The 23092-nt window shown below is 42.7% G+C and overlaps 1 protein-coding gene across 1 annotated transcript; it reads right to left on the reverse strand.

Moving 5' to 3' along the window:
• Positions 1 to 536: 536 nt before the first annotated feature.
• fbxo5 (F-box protein 5) lies at positions 537 to 22978 on the reverse strand. Its single transcript, XM_084321257.1, has 13 exons — positions 22838 to 22978; positions 20984 to 21559; positions 19770 to 19940; positions 19350 to 19440; positions 17451 to 17630; positions 15811 to 16050; positions 14736 to 14792; positions 14529 to 14606; positions 10759 to 11273; positions 9962 to 10132; positions 9281 to 9371; positions 8201 to 8380; positions 537 to 1316 (listed from the first exon to the last, which is right to left on the reverse strand). Exons 2-13 carry the CDS (start codon positions 21544 to 21546, stop codon positions 1062 to 1064), a joined length of 2592 nt encoding a protein of 863 aa, XP_084177383.1. The 5' UTR covers positions 21547 to 21559; positions 22838 to 22978; the 3' UTR covers positions 537 to 1061.
• Between the last annotated feature and the right edge of the window lie 114 nt (positions 22979 to 23092).

Here is a 23092-nt window from a genome sequence, read left to right on the forward strand (position 1 = left end):
CCGTTTGCTCCTGTAGAAGGATATGAGGCTGTATGTTACACACACAATTAACTAGATATGTTACACACACAGTAAACTAAACAGAACAAAAAGTTCAGAAATTTGTGTTTGGTAGATTATTTCTGTTGTAACAATGCTTCTTGGCAATACCTTTTATACCGATGGAAAGCCTGTTTATTTACCTTTTAAATGGTGCCCCATTTGTAAGGAACATGCATTTGTGGGATGAGCAAAACAGCTGAGTATGTGGGTTGCGCCCATGAAAAATTTGCCAAATCTTATTCAAACTGCTTATTCTGCTGTTGCCACACTCTTGTTTGGTGGATTGGATGATTGAAGTCTATCTGTTACAGTCACCTAGAACTTGTTACACACAGTCAACTAGATCCGTTACACACTCAACTAGATCTGTTACACACACTGTAAACAAGATGTTACAAAGAGCAAACAAGAGACAAGATTATTATTTTTTATATATATTTTATGATATTTACATCAAAAATACAATAATTAAAATTGAAACATTTGACAGTAACAGTACATAAACAGTACAAATATATTTACAAATTAAACATTCAAATGATGACATACATTATACATAAAGGGACATTTCATTTAGAAAAATAAAATGTTACAATAAAACGTAATTCTCCAAGGGAAGAGTAACTGTTCCATTGCGCCAAAAGTAGGGAAGTCCTAATTGTCAGATTCCTTGGAATCGCATGCCTCAGTGACTATCGATTCCTCTTATCGATGCCATGTTTTTCCGACAGTTACGCATTTTAAAACAATGATGTAACGCCGTCGAGAACGCATGCTGTATGTTTGTTTGTTTGGGACCGGAGCCATGGCGGACAGAAGGAAACGTTCAAAAGCGTGGCTGCATTTCACAAAAGTAGCGTTGTTATTATTATAATAACGTTAGCGCCACGCATGCAGCCATAGCATAAAAAAGGTGCATCTTGGCTCCGTGGCGGTTAGGTTTGATTTGCCTTCTTGGAAAGCCAACGTAACGTTTCACCTTACTAAAAACAGTAGTACTAGAACTAAAACTGCAGCCCTCAGAGGCGCCGGACGTTCCTCTTGCTGCGGGCGCTTCCTGCGATGATGTTGGACCTGGACGAGGGGTGCGCGCGGGGCTGCTGCGAGCGGCAGGGGGAGGAGCCATGGAAAGCTTCCTGGCAGCGGGTGCAGAAGTGGAAGAGGCAGCTGGAGCGGGTGCAGGTGGCCCACCGTGCCTCCGCTTGGGTTTTGGCCGGGGAGCCACAGCGCTTACAGCGGCACAGAGACTCGTACTGCTTCAGACTGCTGGCGACCTGGAGGGAGAAACAAACGCACCTTCAGTTAAAATCAAACAAGAAAACACAGACTTGTGCTGCTTCAGACTGCTGGCGGCAGAAACAAACACACCCAATAGTCAAGAAATGCACTCAAACTTTCCTGTAAACATGTTGTGACCTGTGTATTTACCACGTGGAGAAAAAAAGAATTATTATAATTGGACATTTGTTTTCTAGGGCTGTCCCCGACTAAGGATTTGGATGGTCGACTATGATTGGCCAAAATTTGCCGTTAGTCGACTATTGGTCGACAAGAGAGAAAAAAAGTATGTTTATTTTTTATCATTCCATTTGGGCTGTGGGGGGTGCTTAATGTCTGAAGGAGTCGACTGAAGGCTTCTTGTCCTCTGCAAAAGCATGCAATTGGTCCACTGATGGATACATCTTGATATTTGTCTAGTCTAGTGTGTTCATTAGACGGGTGAAATCCTCTTTCAGTGCCTCTGTGCCTGTTTTCGTAGGCAGTTAGCCTCTGGAATGCGTGCCATTAGCGCATTACCAGATGGCGATCAAGAAATTGGAATATTCTTTTTGGATTACTCCCGGCCACAGGTAAGGGTGATTTGACGTCAATTATAGCTTGATCCTGCAATGCTTTTACACCGATCGGGCTAATAACCGTTTTTAGTGTTCAATGCGAATGCCGTTACTGATGATCAAATAATCAGAAACGTGTGTGCGAACCGTAAAAATCATTTACTTGCAAGTTGCAGTGTGCGAGACGAGTAAAGATTACAAACAGCTCTGCTGGACTGAAATTCCGTTTTTGGGTGGAACGTTTGTTGCAAGGAGGGAGGGAGGCGGGGACCGCTGCGTGTTACACACAACACGGAGAAATGTCCAAGCGTCTGGCTGCTTCCGTGTGTCGTTAACGTTAGCGTCGGAAGAAATTCCCCACTAAGCCCTAAATTCAGAGCAGCATCCTAATGGCTTTTATGCTTCAGTCGATAAGGTGTTTTGCAAATTCTGTCAACATACCCCGTGGACTGGAGCCGCAAAAACATGTGCGAAGATCACTTCAAAAGCCATGTCAGGAACAAGGACCGTGCTTCCCAAAACACCAACTCTCTAACGATGATCTCTGGTGATCACAATAGATACAGCTAGAGGGCGAGGCTAATCACTGACACTATTGTGATTTAAATAGCTATGTAACGTTACAGTACATAGGACTATAGATGGAAATTATAGCTTCTTGCTAAATCTGGTGCACCCATCTACAGTATTTGCAAATTATTGTCAGTAGGCCTACACTGTCCTTTATAAATGAAATAAACTAAAGGTGCATAAATTATGCTTTACTATATTCCATCACAATAGAATATAGCTAGGCTACTGACATTGTGATCACTTGAAATGTGTATTTTTATTTTGTCACAATATTATTTGAAAAATATTGTGTAAAATTGAACTGTAATTCTGAGTTGCAGCACTTAAAAACATTAAATGGACTGTTATATCTTATTAAATTGTGGACATTTATTCATTCCCACTTATTAGACACTATTTCTGATGGTAAAATGGGCGTAAAGGCAAAATACAGAATTATGAAATATTAAAATGGAAAAAAAGTAATTTGGGAAAAAATTCAATGGAATTAGGAAAATAATAAAAATGGATTTCATATGACTCTACTATCTGTGTGTGTGTGTGTCTCGCTCTCTCTCCCTCTCTACATCTCTCTCTCCTGAACCTATTTAATTCAAAAGGAAGACATTGATGGACAGTAGCTATAGTATAAATTATAGCTCAGTTGTAGCTGTAACAGAATAATTGCATTAACTATTATTCAATAGCGTTTCAATTATAATTAATTGTATAAAGAATTTTCAATGTTCTGTCATCTAATAATATATTCCATTGCCTTTCCTATCTGTATCAAAGTCAAAATGTTGGTATCATAACAACACTACAACATACAAAAGCAGCTTGACAACCGATATCCTTTGCGTCTAGTAGGCATTGCCCAATTTGTGATTTTGGTGGTATGTGCTATTTGCAGATGTTTAGCCCTTTAATTCATTCATTCATGAAAACTTTATTTAACGTACTTTTCGCACTATAAGCCGCACCTGAATATAAGCCGCAGCAGCTAAATTGAATGATGTGTACATATATAAGCCGCAGGTGTTTTAATGTTTAATTACCATAATGTAAGGGTTCGTGCACAGAGGGGATTGTCGGGAAAGAGATGGCTGTTTGAGGAAGCTCCCATTTATTAACATTTTTGTTTAAACAGTAACGGTAGCTAGGTACCAACGATAGCTACTTAGCCAACACTAGGTAGCTACTAACGTTAGCTCACGGAACGATAGAGCCAACACTAGGTAGCTACTAACGTTAGCTCACGGAACGATAGAGCCAACACTAGGTAGCTACTAACGTTAGCTCACGGAACGATAGAGCCAACACTAGGTAGCTACTAACGTTAGCTCACGGAACGATAGAGCCAACACTAGGTAGCTACTAACGTTAGCTCACGGAACGATAGAGCCAACACTAGGTAGCTACTAACGTTAGCTACTTAGCCAACACTAGGTAGCTACTAACGTTAGCTCACGGAACGATAGCTACTTAGCCAACACTAGGTAGCTACTGCGAAATCGAATGCCAAACTGATGATATCAGACGTTGATATCAGGAGCTATCAGTAGCTAGCCAGCTAGATAACATTAGACAATGCCTCATGTATTAAACTAAAGTGAATAGTCGACTGGGTCATTTTGTTTAATGCTTCAGTTATGTTGAAAGAGGAGCTGCTCATGCACTCGACTGTGAGGGGGAGGAGGAGGGCTCGACTGTGAGGAGGAGGGGCAAGGCGTGGGGGGAAAAGCTGCAGCTTATAGATTTCAGAATGGGTACAATACAGTACGGCTCAATACAATTGTTAAGGGGATGCAGACCAGAGAAAGACTTTCGTCTTGTTTACATCAGGGTCCCCCATTTTCAATTCATAGTGTGCACATGCAGTGTAAATCGTTTTTTCCCCCCCTGTAGGAGGACACAGAGAAGGCGGTGGAGAAAGAGCAGGAGAGGGAGAACGAAGGAGAAAAATAGCAGGAGGGAGAAAGAAGGAGAAAAAGAGCAGATGGAGATGGGAGAAAGAGTAGGAGATGGGGAGGAGTGATGAGGAAAAGAGCAGGAGAGGGAGGAGTGAGGAGATGGGAGAAAGAGGGAGAAGTAAGGGATGAAGACAGGAGGGGGGGGGGGGGAATAAAAAAAGAGGATGGGAGTGAGAAAAGACAGGGAGGGAGAAAGTGAATAAGGAGGTGAAGGGAGGAGCAGAGAGATAGAAAACGAGGTTAGTCATGAATAGAAGGCTTGTTAAAAAAAATTATAATAGGTATTCATCAGAACACTTGATCTGTAGGGTCTCGCAGATCCAGGGAACAGAGGGGCAGCCATGCTGCCTGATGTCCCCCGGGTGAAAGAGACCCTGCTTCACTCTGCGACGCCATAAAATCCACTCTGCCACTCTCAAAGCAGGCGGAGGAACAGACGTTGGGGTAAATAGTTTGTTAATAAACTCTGTGTTACTTGAACAATTTTCACTGTGCTTTATTTGTGTGCTCCTAAATTTTTATTTAGATTTTATTTATTAACATTTTATTTAGGAGCACATGTGCTCCTTGGGGAAAAGGTTAGCATAGAGCCCTATGGAGACATTAACATTACGTTATCAAACATAGGGACGAAGACTGTAAAAAAAAAAAGTGTCAATGTTTTATAATCTTTATGTTAAATATCATAAAAATTCTGTGCCCCCGAAATATAAAAAAAGCCCCCGAAAATCAATTAAGGGGGGCAAAAAAAGTCCTGAAAAAAAAATTATAATAATTTCTAACCCTGGCCTCATGCATTAATAAACTAAAGTGAATAGTTTGTTGACTGGGTCATTTTGTTTAATGCTTCAGTTATGTTCAAAGAGGAGCTCTGAGCTGCTCATACACTGACTAGACTCTTGCCGTAATGGTTTGTTGACGTGGGTCTGTGAGGGGGAGGAGGAGGGGCAAGGCGTGCACTGCTGCAGCAGATTTAGGAGTCTGATCTGACGGTCACAGAGCTGAGGGAGTGCGCCCAGTTAGCTGTAAAAATCCATAGATTAGCCGCACCGTTATATAAACCGCAGGGTCGAAAAATGGGGGGGAAAGCCGCTGCTTATAGTCCGAAAATTACGGTAGATTGTATATTCCTCTTTTACTGTATGAAGCACTCTCAGGGGCTCATACAGAACCAAGCATTTCACCGTAAAGTACGTGTATTTTATACGTGACAAATAATAACTATATACACACAGTAATATATATATATATATATATATATATATATATATATATATATATATATATACAGTACATACATAATTTGTATTTATCTGAGCCAAACCAAGCTGTGTAGTGTGTGTGTATATATATTAGGTAGAATATATAATTGAGAACCTCAGACGAAGAACCATATAAGTACGTTTTAAGTTCAGAGTAACAATGTTTTCAAACGTTATTATCTAAAGATGGTAAGTTAGAGCGTTGTGTTCATTCATAGTTAAAGACAGTAGTGGCTGAGTACTTTATTATCTAAAGATGGTAAGTTAGAGTGTTGTGTTCATTCATAGTTAAAGACAGTAAAGGTTGAGTACTTTATTATCTAAAGATGGTAAGTTAGAGTGTTGTGTTCATTCATAGTTAAAGACAGTAGAGGCTGAGTACTTTATTATCTAAAGATGGTAAGTTAGAGCGTTGTGTTCATTCATAGTTAAAGACAGTAGAGGTTGAGTACTTTATGATCTAAAGATGGTAAGTTAGAGTGTTGTGTTCATTCATAGTTAAAGACAGTAGAGGCTGAGTACTTTATGATCTAAAGATGGTAAGTTAGAGTGTTGTGTTCATTCATAGTTAAAGACAGTAGAGGTTGAGTACTTTATGATCTAAAGATGGTAAGTTAGAGTGTTGTGTTCATTCATAGTTAAAGACAGTAGAGGCTGAGTACTTTATTATCTAAAGATGGTAAGTTAGAGCGTTGTGTTCATTCATAGTTAAAGACAGTAGAGGTTGAGTACTTTATTATCTAAAGATGGTAAGTTAGAGTGTTGTGTTCATTCATAGTTAAAGACAGTAGAGGCTGAGTACTTTATTATCTAAAGATGGTAAGTTAGAGCGTTGTGTTCATTCATAGTTAAAGACAGTAGAGGTTGAGTACTTTATGATCTAAAGATGGTAAGTTAGAGTGTTGTGTTCATTCATAGTTAAAGACAGTAGAGGCTGAGTACTTTATGATCTAAAGATGGTAAGTTAGAGTGTTGTGTTCATTCATAGTTAAAGACAGTAGAGGTTGAGTACTTTATGATCTAAAGATGGCAAGTTCGAGTGTTGTGTTCATTCATAGTTAAAGACAGTAGAGGTTGAGGACTTTATGATCTAAAGATGGTAAGTTCGAGTGTTGTGTTCATTCATAGTTAAAGACAGTAGAGGTTGAGTACTTTATGATCTAAAGATGGCAAGTTGGAGTGTTGTGTTCATTCATAGTTAAAGACAGTAGAGGTTGAGGACTTTATGATCTAAAGATGGCAAGTTCGAGTGTTGTGTTCATTCATAGTTAAAGACAGTAGAGGTTGAGGACTTTATGATCTAAAGATGGTAAGTTCGAGTGTTGTGTTCATTCATAGTTAAAGACAGTAGAGGTTGAGTACTTTATGATCTAAAGATGGCAAGTTCGAGTGTTGTGTTCATTCATAGTTAAAGACAGTAGAGGTTGAGTACTTTATTATCTAAAGATGGTAAGTTAGAGTGTTGTGTTCATTCATAGTTAAAGACAGTAGAGGCTGAGTACTTTATTATCTAAAGATGGTAAGTTAGAGCGTTGTGTTCATTCATAGTTAAAGACAGTAGAGGTTGAGTACTTTATGATCTAAAGATGGCAAGTTGGAGTGTTGTGTTCATTCATAGTTAAAGACAGTAGAGGTTGAGGACTTTATGATCTAAAGATGGCAAGTTCGAGTGTTGTGTTCATTCATAGTTAAAGACAGTAGAGGTTGAGGACTTTATGATCTAAAGATGGTAAGTTCGAGTGTTGTGTTCATTCATAGTTAAAGACAGTAGAGGTTGAGTACTTTATGATCTAAAGATGGCAAGTTCGAGTGTTGTGTTCATTCATAGTTAAAGACAGTAGAGGTTGAGTACTTTATTATCTAAAGATGGTAAGTTAGAGTGTTGTGTTCATTCATAGTTAAAGACAGTAGAGGCTGAGTACTTTATTATCTAAAGATGGTAAGTTAGAGCGTTGTGTTCATTCATAGTTAAAGACAGTAGAGGTTGAGTACTTTATTATCTAAAGATGGCAAGTTCGAGTGTTGTGTTCATTCATAGTTAAAGACAGTAGAGGTTGAGTACTTTATTATCTAAAGATGGTAAGTTCGAGTGTTGTGTTCATTCATAGTTAAAGACAGTAGAGGCTGAGTACTTTATGATCTAAAGATGGTAAGTTCGAGTGTTGTGTTCATTCATAGTTAAAGACAGTAGAGGTTGAGTAGTGTCTTGTGATGTATCACATTCACACCAAGTGACTTAAATTAACTTCACAACTGCAAATACATGCAGTCCAAAACATGTCAAAACGGACTTGTATGGTTTTTCAGTGCAAGAGCTCTGTAGTATGAAATTAATACATTTAGGGAAGACATGTGGCAAATGGTCGCCGGGACTGGGAAACAGCGCGCTATGTGGTGTGCTACTGGAGCGCCCGTATGAATACATATAGGAATCAAGATCGAGATCTCAAAATTCCTATTGAATGAGAAAAGGTGTGTATTGTTTCACCCCCAACGTATACACATTCATCCCCCATTCTATAGAAAATAAACTCACATCTATGAATTCTTGGAAACGTGTGGGTGTGCCGTCTTTTTGAGACTGCGACACTCGTCTGGATGTCCTGGAGCAAGGGGTGGAGGAGGCCAGAGTCTGCATGCAGGACAACACCACCCTGGACACGCCGACATCTCGGGTCAGACCAGAAGCACTCTGTCCTGGAGTGAGCCTCAAGTCCTACAAGACACAAGAAATATATTTAATACACATAAACAATGAATATAGGCCACAGAAAACAGAAGGGAATCATGAATATTAGCAGCCAGTCAGTGAACTGAATAGTTCAACAACAAGACCCACACGGCGTCATGTGTCCCACCAGATCCACTACTACATCCTGGTCCTGTTTCAATACATACTGTATGTGGGTATATAGTATAGTTCATAGTGTTCGTTAGCACCAGAGGACAGTTCATAGTGTTCGTTAGCACCAGAGGACAGTTCATAGTGTTCGTTAGCACCAGAGGACAGTTCATAGTGTTCGTTAGCACCAGAGGACAGTTCATAGTGTTCGTTAGCACCAGAGGATAGTTCATAGTGTTCGTTAGCACCAGAGGACAGTTCATAGTGTTCGTTAGCACCAGAGGACAGTTCATAGTGTTCGTTAGCACCAGAGGACAGTTCATAGTGTTCGTTAGCACCAGAGGACAGTTCATAGTGTTCGTTAGCACCAGAGGACAGTTCATAGTGTTCGTTAGCACCAGAGGACAGTTCATAGTGTTCGTTAGCACCAGAGGACAGTTCATAGTGTTCGTTAGCACCAGAGGACAGTTCATAGTGTTCGTTAGCACCAGAGGACAGTTCATAGTGTTCGTTAGCACCAGAGGATAGTTCATAGTGTTCGTTAGCACCAGAGGACAGTTCATAGTGTTCGTTAGCACCAGAGGACAGTTCATAGTGTTCGTTAGCACCAGAGGACAGTTCATAGTGTTCGTTAGCACCAGAGGACAGTTCATAGTGTTCGTTAGCACCAGAGGACAGTTCATAGTGTTCGTTAGCACCAGAGGACAGTTCATAGTGTTCGTTAGCACCTCAAAGTAGATACATGTGAAACACTGTGTCTGAGTTCTTCCTCACCTGGAGTCTCCGCTCCGCCTGTTCACACCTGCAGGAGGCAGCCTCGTCCTCACGGATGACGCGCTCCCACGCTTTGCTCACCTTCTTACCGCTAGAGAACACGGGGAGGGGAGATGGGGACACTAAATGAGCGCCAGAACACGTGCATGGATTTGTAACATGAAGAAAATCGGAATAGGATTTTGTTAAATGAATGGGCCTGGTATGTATAAGTATTTTGAAATAAGAACCCAAAAGAGTTATTGCGCTAATAGTTAATAATAAGCTCTGGCGATTATAGTCAGGTGGATAAATATTTGGACATCGATCGCCGAAAGACGAGAAAGTACTTTGTTATGACACTACCTTGGTTGCGCCAAGATGCAATATTCAGTTGATCGTTTTGTAAAGTGCAATGTTTATAATCTTTTCCTCAAACTGAGCTACGCAATCAGACACATTTTCAAGTGACCTGCCAGGACAAAATGAGGGTTCCTATGGGTTTCCTTAGTTGAAGTTACTTGCATGGCAAGTCATATGTCAGATTGTGTAGCGTTGTTTGAGAAAGGTTAGTTATTTTCACCCAACCTCGTACCAGCTACTCAACTACCAGCTACACGTACCCTGAAACTCTATTCTCCTGTCTCAATGCAAATTCTAGTATATTTCATTGTACTTGAGGAGTGTTTCTGGTGGAGTTACCTGATGAGGTCCATATCTCCCAGCTGAGCCAGGATAAAGGTCAGAATGCCCCTCATGTTCCTAAAGAGCAGGGAGGCAAACACATCCACATGGTCCAGCCCCATCTGTCGTCCAATCACCCTGTCCAACATGTAGTCCTCGGCTATCTTATCCACCACGCTCCAGTCATACCTGGAATACATGGGAGAGACAGAGAGGTTGGTTGCCATAGTCTTTCAAAATGTGTTGAATTTGACTACTTTACCATATGAAGTGAAGGTAAAATGCATATATGAACACAGGCTATTTTGTACACTGCAATTACTCAAGAGCAAAACGAAGAGACGGGCTGCTATTAAAGACCAGTGGATTGATGAGGGACGGTTGGCAGGTTAACAGCCGCTTTCCCTAATGTTCTCCAGGATGCATTTAATAAGCGAGTTAGGAAATATGTCAGCCCCGCTTCATAGACACTGAAAATACCCTATTAGGACTTAAAGATGGGGTTAAGCCGCAAAAAACCTGGTGGTTAGTAGCACCATCCTGCTAAATAACTTTGGAACTGCTATTTACAGCAAGAAATTGTCAGTGTTGAGGCTTATCTGGAATGTAAGCAAGTAGGCCACCTCAACATGGCTCTGTAACCAAGTCATCTATGGCGGTGAGTGCTTGTGGCATGAGCTACAGAACTGAGGCCATGTGTAAATAGGATTTGGAGAATATCACTTTCCTGCCCACCCCCTGCACTAACGTGACCTGGGGTTATGATGTGAACTGCCAGTCGCCCAACTCCTAGCTCTGTGTGCAAAGCTTCATACCTCTGAGTCCTCTGGAAGCTCTTGGAAAGCGCTTCACAAACAGCCTGCTGGAACCGCAGTATGGTCAGGTTAGGATCGCTGTGCTGAGCAGTAGGGGTGGAGGACACCATGTGCTCCGAGACCAGTGTCTTCCTGTCACATTTTGTAGGTGTACAGCTCCCCAGGGAATGTGTGAATACTGTCTTTGGATCAGCCTCTTTGTGGTCGTCATCATCGATGTGGCTGTTTTGCAGCGACAGGTAACCGCTGTCCTCTAGCACGCCCGGCACCAACTCTGGGCTCCTGCTGTGTTCTTTCCTGTTGTTCTCCTTGTTGTGAACGGGCCTGGTGTTGTTGTTGAGGGAGAACAGCGCTGCGCTCACACCCACCGGAGAAAACGGAGGTTTGACCTCCAGGACGTGTTCTTTGAGGGGAGAGGTTGTGGGATGAGGCGCGATGAACTCCACAGGAGCTACAGCTACAGGAGTGGGACTTCTCTCCATTTTGCAGGGACTCCTGGCTGCCTTGTAGTTAAATTTCATGATAATTCACACGCTGTGGGATATGGATATCAATATATCATGCAGTCCACTCCTGGAAGGAAATAGAGAAAATAGATGAGTTTACAGAATCACAAAATTGGCAAGGAAACTACACAATTAGGTAATGTGGTCCACACTCCTTTTGTATCACAAACAGTACTGTATTTGCAAATCTGGTATGTCATAAATGTATAGATGTAGCAGTACTGTCTATCTGTATGTCATGTATGTCATATATATGTTATGATGAATTCAAAATGGGGGACCCTGATGTAAACAAGTCGAAAGTCTATCTGGTCTGCATCCCCTTAACAATTGTATGTATTGAGCTGTACTGTAACCATTCTGCAATCTGGTAATAAACTTTTCAATCAATCAATCAATCAATCAATCAATCCGAGTTGTATCTATCCATCATTGCTTTATAACATGCCACGTTTCTAAAGGTAAACGTTGTGACACTCCTGATGACAGAGCAACGTTACTTCTCTGCCTCTGAAATGCAGCTTATATTGTGCAAAACACACCAACTTTACTCTGTTGTAAAACTAGATATCGTATAGATTCATGCAGACTAAATCTAATCTTAATCTATAGCTAAACAGTTTGGCATTATACCCAGCTTGCAAGGACTAGTGTTAGCTACTACCTTACTAACTTTAGTTGTCATTGACTCACAAGATGTGAATAACAGTAACCCAAGGTTATTGATGTAGCCACATAGCTGACATGCAGACAGAATATGATGATATTATGCCTGATTTTATTCACTAACAACCCCGGCGCGGCAACAATTTGGCGCGGTATCGATTGGCGCTAAATTTATTCTTAGCCTAAATCAGTTTTAGCCAATCAGTTATCAATCAATAATAGGAACAATACGAGATATACAATATTAGATGGGTCGTAACGTTGTGTTAATATTTACGTTGCTTTTGCAGATTCTGCCATATTGAAAGTTAGTAACCTCAACATAGCTGTTCGACATAACTTAGTCCTTATTTGACCGCATTAGTGCAGGAAAACATGACCGTGTGATCACCTTCACCAGGCAGATCAATATAACTGCAGTAACATTAACTCAGTTTAACGATCAGGCAGCATTATGTCAACATATTAGCCCATCGTCAGCTGTAATGTAGAGCCGGTCTGATGCTGCTGACGGTGTCATTATGGTTGTAGGTTATTAAGCAAACGTAGCCTAGCGATGCAATCAATCAATGAAAACTTGATGAATGCAATCAATGTGGTTAATCGAAAGTATCATACCTTGTTATTTTCTGTCCCGTTCCCCGTCCAGGTTATTATGGTCTGCCCGGTGTTCTCTGCAGACTCTCAGATGAACAAGTGAAGAGGCGCCAGTTCTGGTGTGTTTGAATTCCGTGCCTTAAAAGAGCGCTGACCAATGAGGGCGAATCACGTGGGCCACCTTTAAACGGGTAACCAATGGGATCAGGGAATGGACACGTTGGCGTAATGACGTCAGGGCTCAACGTGGATTTTTCCCACCATATTTTTTTAAACAAAATGATACAGTACACACCGAGTACAGTAACACGTTGCGTACTCCTACAGTGGTGCCTCCTAGTCGAACATTGCGACCATCTACTGTCTACTGGTCTATTGAAGGTTCCAAGGCACAGTCTTAAGGAAAATCGGGGATGCAGCCTTTGCAAACTATCCAATTCGAAACTGGCCCCTAACCCAGTTTCAGTAAATGACCATGTATGGCTTTGTCAGTATTCCAATTTACAGTGTCCCCCACCCACCCCCTAGCCAACCCCGCCCCCCCCCCATCTCCAATTGCACTGCTGCATAATTTTACTATCTATTCTATTCTACTATTTTATTGCACTGTAGTATTTATTTTACTCAATTACTTTTTATTACAGGTTCAAAACTGTCAGGTATTAAACTGTGTGGGTATCAAACAAGAGACTGTCAGGCTTTAAAACGGTGTAGGACCCAGGCCCACACTGTGGGGGACCCTGAAGTAAACAAGACGCAAGTGTGTATTGAGCCGTACTGTTGTACTCATTCTGCAATCTGTTAACACAATGTTCAATCAAAGCCTAGAACTGCACCCCGAGAGAGAGGTTTGCCCTGAGTGGGAGGTTCGAAGGATCAAAGTGGGTATCAAACAGGAGGGAAGACTGTCAAGTTTTAAACTATGGATACAGCACAATTTTTATTTTATTATTTTTTTTAATAAAAAATATTTCATATTCGAATCCCATGCCCCTCGAACGAAGCTTCGAAGTATTTAAGACAGCCCGTTGTATCAATAGTAAATAAGAACTTCCGGTGTGAAATTGGGTCGTAAAGTTAGGGACAATCAGATATTCAACATTTGGTTGCTGGCTGGATTTATATGAATCCCAGCATGTCAACACATTTCTGATATCTCATGATACTCCATGTTCTTAAAGTATATTTGCACAACAAAAGGTGTCGGTGGGTGAGACCCCACAACTCATAAACTCTATCATGGAAATGACCAGTTTACCATGGTCTGCTGTTCTGTAAGCAACTTCCTGGTGGTAAACTCAGACATTTAGAATCGACAACCTCGAATCAGACAGAAGACATCCCCAACCACACTTCCATTATTTTTGTTAAACGTAAAGCCGTTTGTCACTTCCCTCAGAGCTGGGGTGGCAATAACACCGCCATTTTGGGAAATAGGGAAGATAGCTATCGGGTTTCATCCATGTCCAGCTGAGGTCCAGGTAAGCAAGACTAGCTAAAGTCCCTACAGTGAAATCATGAAAGAACATACAAGAGAACAATATATATGTATATATGTTTTTAATGTATATAAAATGTTTGCTATTTACATCAAAATTCTGAATTTTCAAAAGAAACTTTATTGAAACTGCAAAACGATTTAGAAATCAAAACACATAGAAAATGACATACAAATAAAATGACTTTATAGAAAATGACATACAATATACATACAAATAAAATGATGTTATAAAATATAATAAAAGTTATAAAATTCAGTTTCAGCAAGATTCCTTTGTTTGACTTTTTTCGTGAGGGGAGTCACCCGGCGAGTCACTTAGCTGCTTGGCAATGCAGTTTCCAGTCTCTGTGCAGAACGACACAGTTTTCAGTCAGTGTCTCTGCAGAACAAGTTCTCTTTGGCTCGAGACAGAAACAGCAACAAGGAATGTATATATGGTGGCTGACCAGCGAGCCGCTACAATTAAAAAGAGGATGAGGTCATGGCGCTGGGGTTCTCACAGAAGAGGATGAGGTCATGGCGCTCACAGAAGAGGATGAGGTCATGGCGCTCTCACAGAAGAGGATGAGGTCATGGCGCTGGGGTTCTCACAGAAGAGGATGAGGTCACGGCGCTCTCACAGAAGAGGATGAGGTCACGGCGCTCTCACAGAAGAGGATGAGGTCATGGCGCTCTCACAGAAGAGGATGAGGTCATGGCGCTCTCACAGAAGAGGATGAGGTCATGGCGCTGGCGTCCTCAGAGAAGAGGATGAGGTCAGGGCCCTGGCGTTCACAGAAGCCGCTCAGTGCTGGGAGACATGGCACCTTGTTACAAAGCCCTTCGCCTCACGGTAGGAAGCAGACCGAGCGTCTTACAAAGCCCTTCGCCTCGTGGTGGTAACCAGAAAACCACTTTCAAGCGTTCCTATGGCCGTTTCATAGAACCATCCTCGTCCGATTCCAGGGCAGTTCCAGGCGAGTGCTCTTTAAATAGGTGCGGTAAGGGCATTTTATGTTTTAGAATAACTGGTCTAGATGTTAAAATAATAGCTCTACACTCCCATCACCGATCGATTGTTGGTCAGTCAGTAACATGGGTCTCCCAGTCCCTCCACTCTGCAGTAAACACAAAATAAATGTCCCGGTATCCCGTTCTCACTTCATCCAATCAGGAGAGAGAACTCTACACTGCAAAACAGTCTGAAGCAAATACAAATAAAAAACTAGTTTTAAGCAAATATGTGCTTGCAACAAGTCAATTAATCTGTGCAGCAAGCAAATGTGGCTTGGCAAGATACGATTTCTTGAAATATGTATTTTGTGTTTACTGCAGAGCGGAGGGACTGGGAGACCCATGTTACTGATGACCAATAAATCAGTGATGGTGGTCGGACTGTAGCGCTACTTAACATATTTTAACAAAGAAATACCACTTACAGCACCTTTAACCCCTTCACTGCCGCACTACCAAAACGGTTAACCCTTTCACTGCGACAATTCACAGAAGGTTAACCCTTTCACTGCCACACAACAGCCGGTTGTGTGATAGTAAGGGTTAACCTTCTGTCGTGTGGCAGTGAAAGGGTTAAGTTGCATGCCCGTTTGAGCACATTTCTCCCCACTACAAAGTCAATGAAGGCAACAAAGAGCCATTTTGTAGTTTAAAAAAGGTGCATCTCGGCTCCGTGGCGGTTAGGTTTGATTTGCCTTCTTGGAAAGCCAACCGGCCAACGTAGCGTTCCACCTTACTTAAAAACAGTAGTACTAGGTACTAAAACTGCAGCCCTCAGAGGCGCCGGACGTTCCTCTTGCTGCGGGCGCTTCCTGCGATGATGTTGGCCCTGGACGAGAGGTGCGCGCGGGGCTGCAGCGAGCGGCAGGGGGAGGAGCCGTGGAAAGCTTCCTGGCAGCGGGTGCAGAAGTGGAAGAGGCAGCTGGAGCGGGTGCAGGTGGCCTGCTGCACCTCCGGCTGGGTTCTGGCCGGCGAGCCACAGCGCTTACAGCGGCACAGAGACTCGTGCCGCTTCAGACTGCTGGCGACCTGGAGGGAGAAACAAACGCACCTTCAGTTAAAATCAAACTAGTCTTAAAATCAGGGATGTGATCCTTTGTCCGGCAGCGTGGCTACATGGGTAGAGCTCCGGACTCATGATCGGCAGATAAAGAATGTAGAGTGACCGAGTGTATGGTTTAGTACAGACAGGGGTGTGGGCAGCCGGAGGTGCAGGTGTCCAGGATTATGCTGAGAAAGGACTCTACAGATCGACAACAACATCATAGGCAAGTGGGAAACGGGGAGAGGGTCAGAAAGTCTGGACTTTTATGGTTGAGATATTGATTTACTGTTGCAGCTGTATCATTGGGAATGACCAAGGAATACTTTACAACGAGGAAATTGATGAGAATGTTGTGATGAGTGCAAAGTTTATATATATTAAAAAAAGGGGTAGAACAATCAATTTTTTTTTAAATAAAAAAAAAGGGACCAAACGTATTGAAATGGAAAACCATATAGAAGATTCTCCCCTGTGAATATATATTTCAGTTAGATAGTAAATTATATTGACCCATTTGTTTACACCGCTTGTGTTGTTTTTACTACCTGTACCCCCCCCCCCTTCCCCATGCTGCCTCTCAGTATATTTTATTCCATTTTTATTCTATTTTACTCTACTCTTATCCTAGGCAACCTGATTTGATTTGTTTTATTATTCTAATTCGTGACCTGTTCCGTATAAATGTTGAGCGATTTGCAGTGTCAAATTTCCCACAGGATAATAAAAGTATTTCTATTCTATTCTATTCCCGTGGTTTGTCATCTAAAATATGCATCTTATCAGCTTTGAGAGCGCGCACACACACATTTTGTATTTATCAGTCAAATCAAGCTGTGTAGTGTATAGTAGGGAGAAAATACAATTAGAGCTCTGTAGTAGAAATACATTTTACCTCACAAAATCTAACTTGGGGCGGCTGAGTGGCGCAGTGGGCAAGGCGCTCGCCACTAACGCAGGATATGCTGGTATCGAGCCCAGCTCTCGGCGTTGCTACCGGCTTGGCTGGTCGTCATACTAACACAATTGGCAGTGTTAGAGGGTGGGGAAGCCGGTGGGTGGGGATTGGACGTTGTGGACAGCGACTCCTACAGGGAGCGTGAGCCTCCCACACTTTACTCCTCGCCACTGAGAGTTCGAGCTGTCTGGTGAAAAGATGAGACAGGCTGCCTCCTCGTGTACCGGAGGGGACACGTGATGCAAGGCTTCTATCCTCACAACAGCTGACCAGTGGGAGGCATAGTCTAGCAACATTCAAGAGAGGGTAGAATTGGAATTACGAAATTGGGACGGGAAAAAAAAGTGGATAAAAAAAATCTAACTTGGTATTGAATCTGTAAATGAATGCATAATTACACTAATATATTCCTCCCCGAAATAAACTCACATCTATGAATTCTTGGAAACGTGTGGGTGTGCAGTCCTTTTGAGACTGCGACACTCGTCTGGATGTCCTGGAGCAAGGGGTGGAGGAGGCCAGAGTCTGCATGCAGGACAACACCACCCTGGACACGCCGACATCTCGGGTCAGACCAGAAGCACTCTGTCCTGGAGTGAGACTTAAGTCCTACAAGACACAAGAAATATATTTAATACACAAACAATGAATATAGGCCACAGAAAACAGAAGGGAATCATGAATTCCGAACAACAAGTCCAACAACAAGACCTCCGCAGGCTTCCTGTGTCCCACGACGAACTGAACTTTCAGTGGGAACACACAAGACCATCTATATCTTTTCATACACATGGCTGAATATGTTTGGTGTAACCCAGAGAGAAAGAAACTTGCGCCAATTCCCCTCTCCACCCAGTGTGAATCATTTCCCTTTCAACAGCAACGTCAACAAATACCTCGCAGGTCCTTTACGGCAGATTTCACCCCCCCTTGACAAGAGATCGATTTGCATTTGAAAAAGTTGCAGAGTTAACGGCTCAGTCATTCAGACATCAGACTGTCCTTAAACATTTGCATTTGAAGAGCCTTAAGCAGGCTAGGGTTGGAACATGGCAGAGGAAGACGGTATCGAGAGACCCCTGGATGTCGACATGCTTACAACTGACGGCAAACTATAGCCTAGGGCTGCACGATTTTGGGAAATAATCTAATTGCGATTTTCTGGCAGATATTGCGATTGCGATTATAATATATATTTTTTTAAAGGAGCCCCACAGAGGTTTATTGTAAAATGCGGCTTGCATCTGGCCTATGCAGTGAGTCTGTTCGGGACACCGAGCCTGAAAATGTTCTTTTTACCTGGGAATCGATACCGGTACGGTACCTTTTTTTTTCTGTACTTTACTCTCCCTAATCTAAAACCCCTTACTTCCCTCTCCCAAACTGTTCCTATAACAGTAACAACTTGCAAAGGAGATCTTGTATCTCATGGGACTTCCTGGTTAAAAAACACATTTAAAAAATAAAAATTTAAAAACAATTGAGATTTGTGTGATAGTAAAGGGTTAACCTTCTGTCGTGCGGCAGTGAAAGGGTTAATACACTCTGCTGCTTGGAGTCATTGCATCCAGACTACGATTGTTGTACTGTTAGATGAAAAATATTCTATTACACTGGACTATTTTAAAGTAAATGCATTTATATAGCACTTTGTTCCTCACATTTGACCCACTCACAGACGGTGGCAACCATGCAAGGTGCCAACCTGCTCATTGGGAGCAATTAGGGGTCAAGTGTCCTTCTCAAAGACACTTCGAAGCGCTGCCCGGCGGGAATCTAACTGGGAACCTCCGGATTGCCAGACGACTGCTCTACCTTCCGATCCACTGTCTCGGCTTGGTCTATTCTATGCAAATTAGTTTCTTTTTGCACGATTCCCAATACAAGTGGGGCCTCAGAGCCTGGAGGTGGGACCTGAGCAGGAAACACTTGGAGTTGGACATTTTAACACAGAAATCTATCACATTAAACATTTGTTTTAATGTAAATTGTTAATTTTACGCCCGTCTATAATTATGCCAACAGTGTGCTAATTTTATGCCTACATCACTGCAGTGAAGCATTTTGGGCTGCAATTATTGTATGAAAGGTACTATATAAATAATAACGTTTATTATTATTATTACTTGCACCGTTAAGTGTTTTTGACATCCTCACCAGCTCTGGTGTGGGCTTTAGTCGGCATTGCAAGGTGGGTTTAAAGTATCGTACCAAAGGATTATAATATTATATTTGCAGGCACATTTTTATTCTAGACGACCATTGGCTAACTGAAAGTGGTGTGTGCGAGAGTTCTCTCTCTGTATGCATGTCTGAGTTCTTCCTCACCTGGAGTACCCGCTCTGCCTGCTCACACCTGCAGAAGGCAGCCTTGTCCTCACAGATGATGCGCTCCCACACTCTGCTCACCTTCTTACAGCTGGAGAACACGGGGAGGGGGACGACACACCAAATGAGCACAAATTCCGGCTGCGATCAGCCGATCACGTATGTGCATCATGGGTGAATGCTTTCACACACAAGGGGGCGTGGCTATGCGTGTGCGCATGTGTCCTTGTCCCATGAGCAAGCTTTCCACAAAGTTTGGCCACGTTATGTGAATCCGTTTATAAAGTTATTAGCCAATTGGGCGCGACATAATGTAAAGACGTGAAATGTCTTGGTCGGCTTCGTTATGAAACTACCGTGGTCGTGCCGATGGAAATTCTAGTACATTTCATTGTACTTGAGTGTTTCTGGTGGAGTTACCTGATGAGGTCCATATCTCCCAGCTGAGCCAGGATAAAGGTCAGAATGCCCCTCATGTTCCTAAAGAGCAGGGAGGCAAACACATCCACATAGTCCAGCCCCATCTGTCGTCCAATCACCCTGTCCAACATGTAGTCCTCCGCAATCTTATCCACCACGCTCCAGTCATACCTGGAATACAAGGGAGAGAGACAGAGAGGTTGGTTTTTCAAAATGTGTTGAATTTGACTACTTTATCATATGAAGAGAAGGTAAAACACATACATGAACACAGGCTATTTTGTACACTGCAATTACTCAAGAGCAAAACGAAGAGACGGGCTGCTATTAAAGACCAGTGGATTGATGAGGGACGGTTGGCAGGTTAACAGCTGCTTTCCCTAATGTTCTCCAGGATGCATTTAATAATCGAGTTAGGAAATATGTCAGCCCCGTTTCATACACTGAAAATACCCTATTAGGACTTAAAGACGGGGTTAAGCCCCAAAAAACCTGGTGGTTAGTAGCACCATCCTGCTAAATAACTTTGGAACTGCTATTGACAGGAAGAAAGTCAGTGTTGAGGTAGCCCCTTTCGTGACTGCGTGTGTAGCCTGGGGCTGGACCGCAGTCTCTCACGTAGACCAGTTTAAAAACCAGGAAGCGAGCCGTGTATTTCCGCCATTGGTGTCACCGTGCATGCGCACCAGGCATTTGGCTGCCTGGTCCAGGCATTACAGGCGGAAATACACGGCTCGCTCTGTGAGTACCACTCGTGGAGTAACAATGTTTTAAACTGTTTATTAGCAACTCCGAGCTTCCAGACCACACTGTAAAGATGTGTTAAACCCATATTGTACGCTGGGTATCTTTGAAATTCATATCGGATATATTTTTGACCCACCCCGAGCCCCCCGTCCACGCTTGGTAGTTTCTTTTTAAACTGGTCACGGTCTACGTGAGAGTGACTGCGGTACAGCAGGGTCACGAAAGGGGCCAGTGTTGAGGCTTCTCTGGGATGTAAGCAAGTAGGCCACCTCAACATGGCTCTGTAACCAAGTCATCTGTGGCGGTGAGTGGTTGTGGCATGAGCTACAGAACTGAGGCCGTGTGTAAATAGGATTTGGAGAATATTACTTTCCTGCCCGCCCCCCTGCACTAACGTGACCTGGGGTTATGATCAGATGTGAACTGCCAGTCGCCCAACTCCTAGCTCTGTGTGCAAAGCTTCATACCTCTGAGTCCTCTGGAAGCTCTTGGAAAGCTCTTCACACACAGCCTGCTGGAAGCGCAGTATGGGCAGGTTAGGATCGCTGTGCTGCGCAGTAGGGGTGGAGGACACCATGTGCTCCGAGACCAGTGTCTTCCTGTCACATTTTGTAGGTGTACAGCTCCCCAGGGAATGTCTAAATACTGTCTTTGGATCAGTTTTAAGGAGAGACTGTATTGACGGCACTACTGGAGTCTCTTTGTGGCCGTCACGGTGCTCATCGATGTGGCTGTTTTGCAGCGACAGGTAACCGCTGTCCTCTAGCACGCCTGGCACCAACTCTGGGCTCCTGTTGTGTTCTTTCCTGTTGTTCTCCTTGTTGTGAACGGGCCTGGTGTTGTTGTTGAGGGAGAACAGCGCTGCGCTCACACCCACCGGAGAAAACTGAGGTTTGACCTCCAGGACGTGTTCTTTGAGGGGAGAGGTTGTGGGATGAGGCGCGGTGAACTCCACAGGAGCTGCAGCTACAGGAGTGGGACTTCTCTCCATTTTGCAGGGACTCCTGGCTGCCGTGTAGTTAAATTTCATGATAATTCACACGCTGTGGGACATAGATATGCATAGTAAGATGAGTTTACCAAATCACTTGACCACAAAAATGTAGTGTGGTCCACACTCAAGCAGCAGAAATCAAAAGCACCATAAACTCGGTTCAAAATTATTAGGCGGCTTAGTTACATTTACTACAATCAGGGTGCGTGCATTTTTATAAATGTCCAACACATGACATTCATCATCGCCCACCATTAAATAAACAAATGATATTAGTTGCATTTAGTACAGTCATTGCTTTCATGCCAACGTCAAGGGCATGAAAACGTCAGGGTTAACGTGCCACACTTCTAAAGGTAAAGTAACGTTATGACACTCCTGATGACAGAGCAATGTTACTTGTGCCCGAGAAGTGCATAGCTTGCTAAATAAATATCCTGCTTTCTGAGTGCAGAAGCCAAACACACCAACTTTACTCTATTGTAAAACTAGATATCTTTCATGCAGACTAATCTAATCTTAAAGCCAGCTATATGCACAGGCCCAGCTTGCAAGTTCTAGTGTTGGCTACTACCTTACTAACTCCAGTTGTCATTGAATCACTCACAAGATGTGAACAACAGAAACCCAAGGTTATTGATGTAGTCACATAGCCGACGTGCAGACAGAATATGATGATATTATTATGCCTGCTTTTATTCACTATATACAAACAACCCCAATGATGTAGGCCAGCTCCTTTTTGGCGCGGTATCGTTGGCGCTAAAGTTATTCTTAGCCTAAATCAAATGCAGTTAATGAGATATACAATATTAGATAGTTTGTAACGCTGTGTTAAATATTTACGTTGGTTTAGCAGATTCCGCCATATTGAAAGTTAGTAAGGTCAACACTCTGTTCGACATAACTTAGTCCTTATTTGACCGCATTAGTGCAGGAAAACATGACCGTGTGATCACCTTCACCAGGCAGATCAATATAACTGCAGTAACATTAACTCAGTTTAACGATCAGGCAGCATGATGTCAATATATTATAGCCCATCGTCAGCTGTAATGTAGAGCTTGAAATGGCCACGCTGTCTGAGTCCTTATATGAAACACCACCTAAGCTTTACCACAATTATGGTTGTAGGTTATTAAGCAAACGTAGCCTAGCGATGCAATCAATCAATGAAAATTGTATTAACAGATTGCAGAATGGGTACAGTACAGCTCAATACACAATTGTTAAGGGGATGCAGACCAGAGAAAGACTTTCGTCTTGTTTACATCAGGGTCCGCCATTTTCAATACATAGTGACTGCAATTAAACGAAAGTATCCTACCTTGTTATTTTCTGTCCCGTTCCCCGTCCAGGTTATTATGGTCTGCAGGGTGTTCTCTGCAGCAGCTCCGACCAGAACCTCAGATGTCCAGGTTATTATGGTATGTTCTGTTCTGCACGGTGTTCTCTGCAGAGTCCCAGATGCACAAATGAAGAGGCGCCAGTTCTTGTGTGTTTGAATTCCGTGCCTTAAAGAGCGGTGACCAATGAGGGCGAAGCACGTGGGCCACCTTTAAATGGGTAACCAATAGGATCA

Source organism: Notolepis coatsorum (genome assembly GCF_963971535.1).
Source record: "Notolepis coatsorum genome assembly, chromosome: 9".
Taxonomy (NCBI): Eukaryota; Metazoa; Chordata; class Actinopteri; order Aulopiformes; family Paralepididae; genus Notolepis; species Notolepis coatsorum.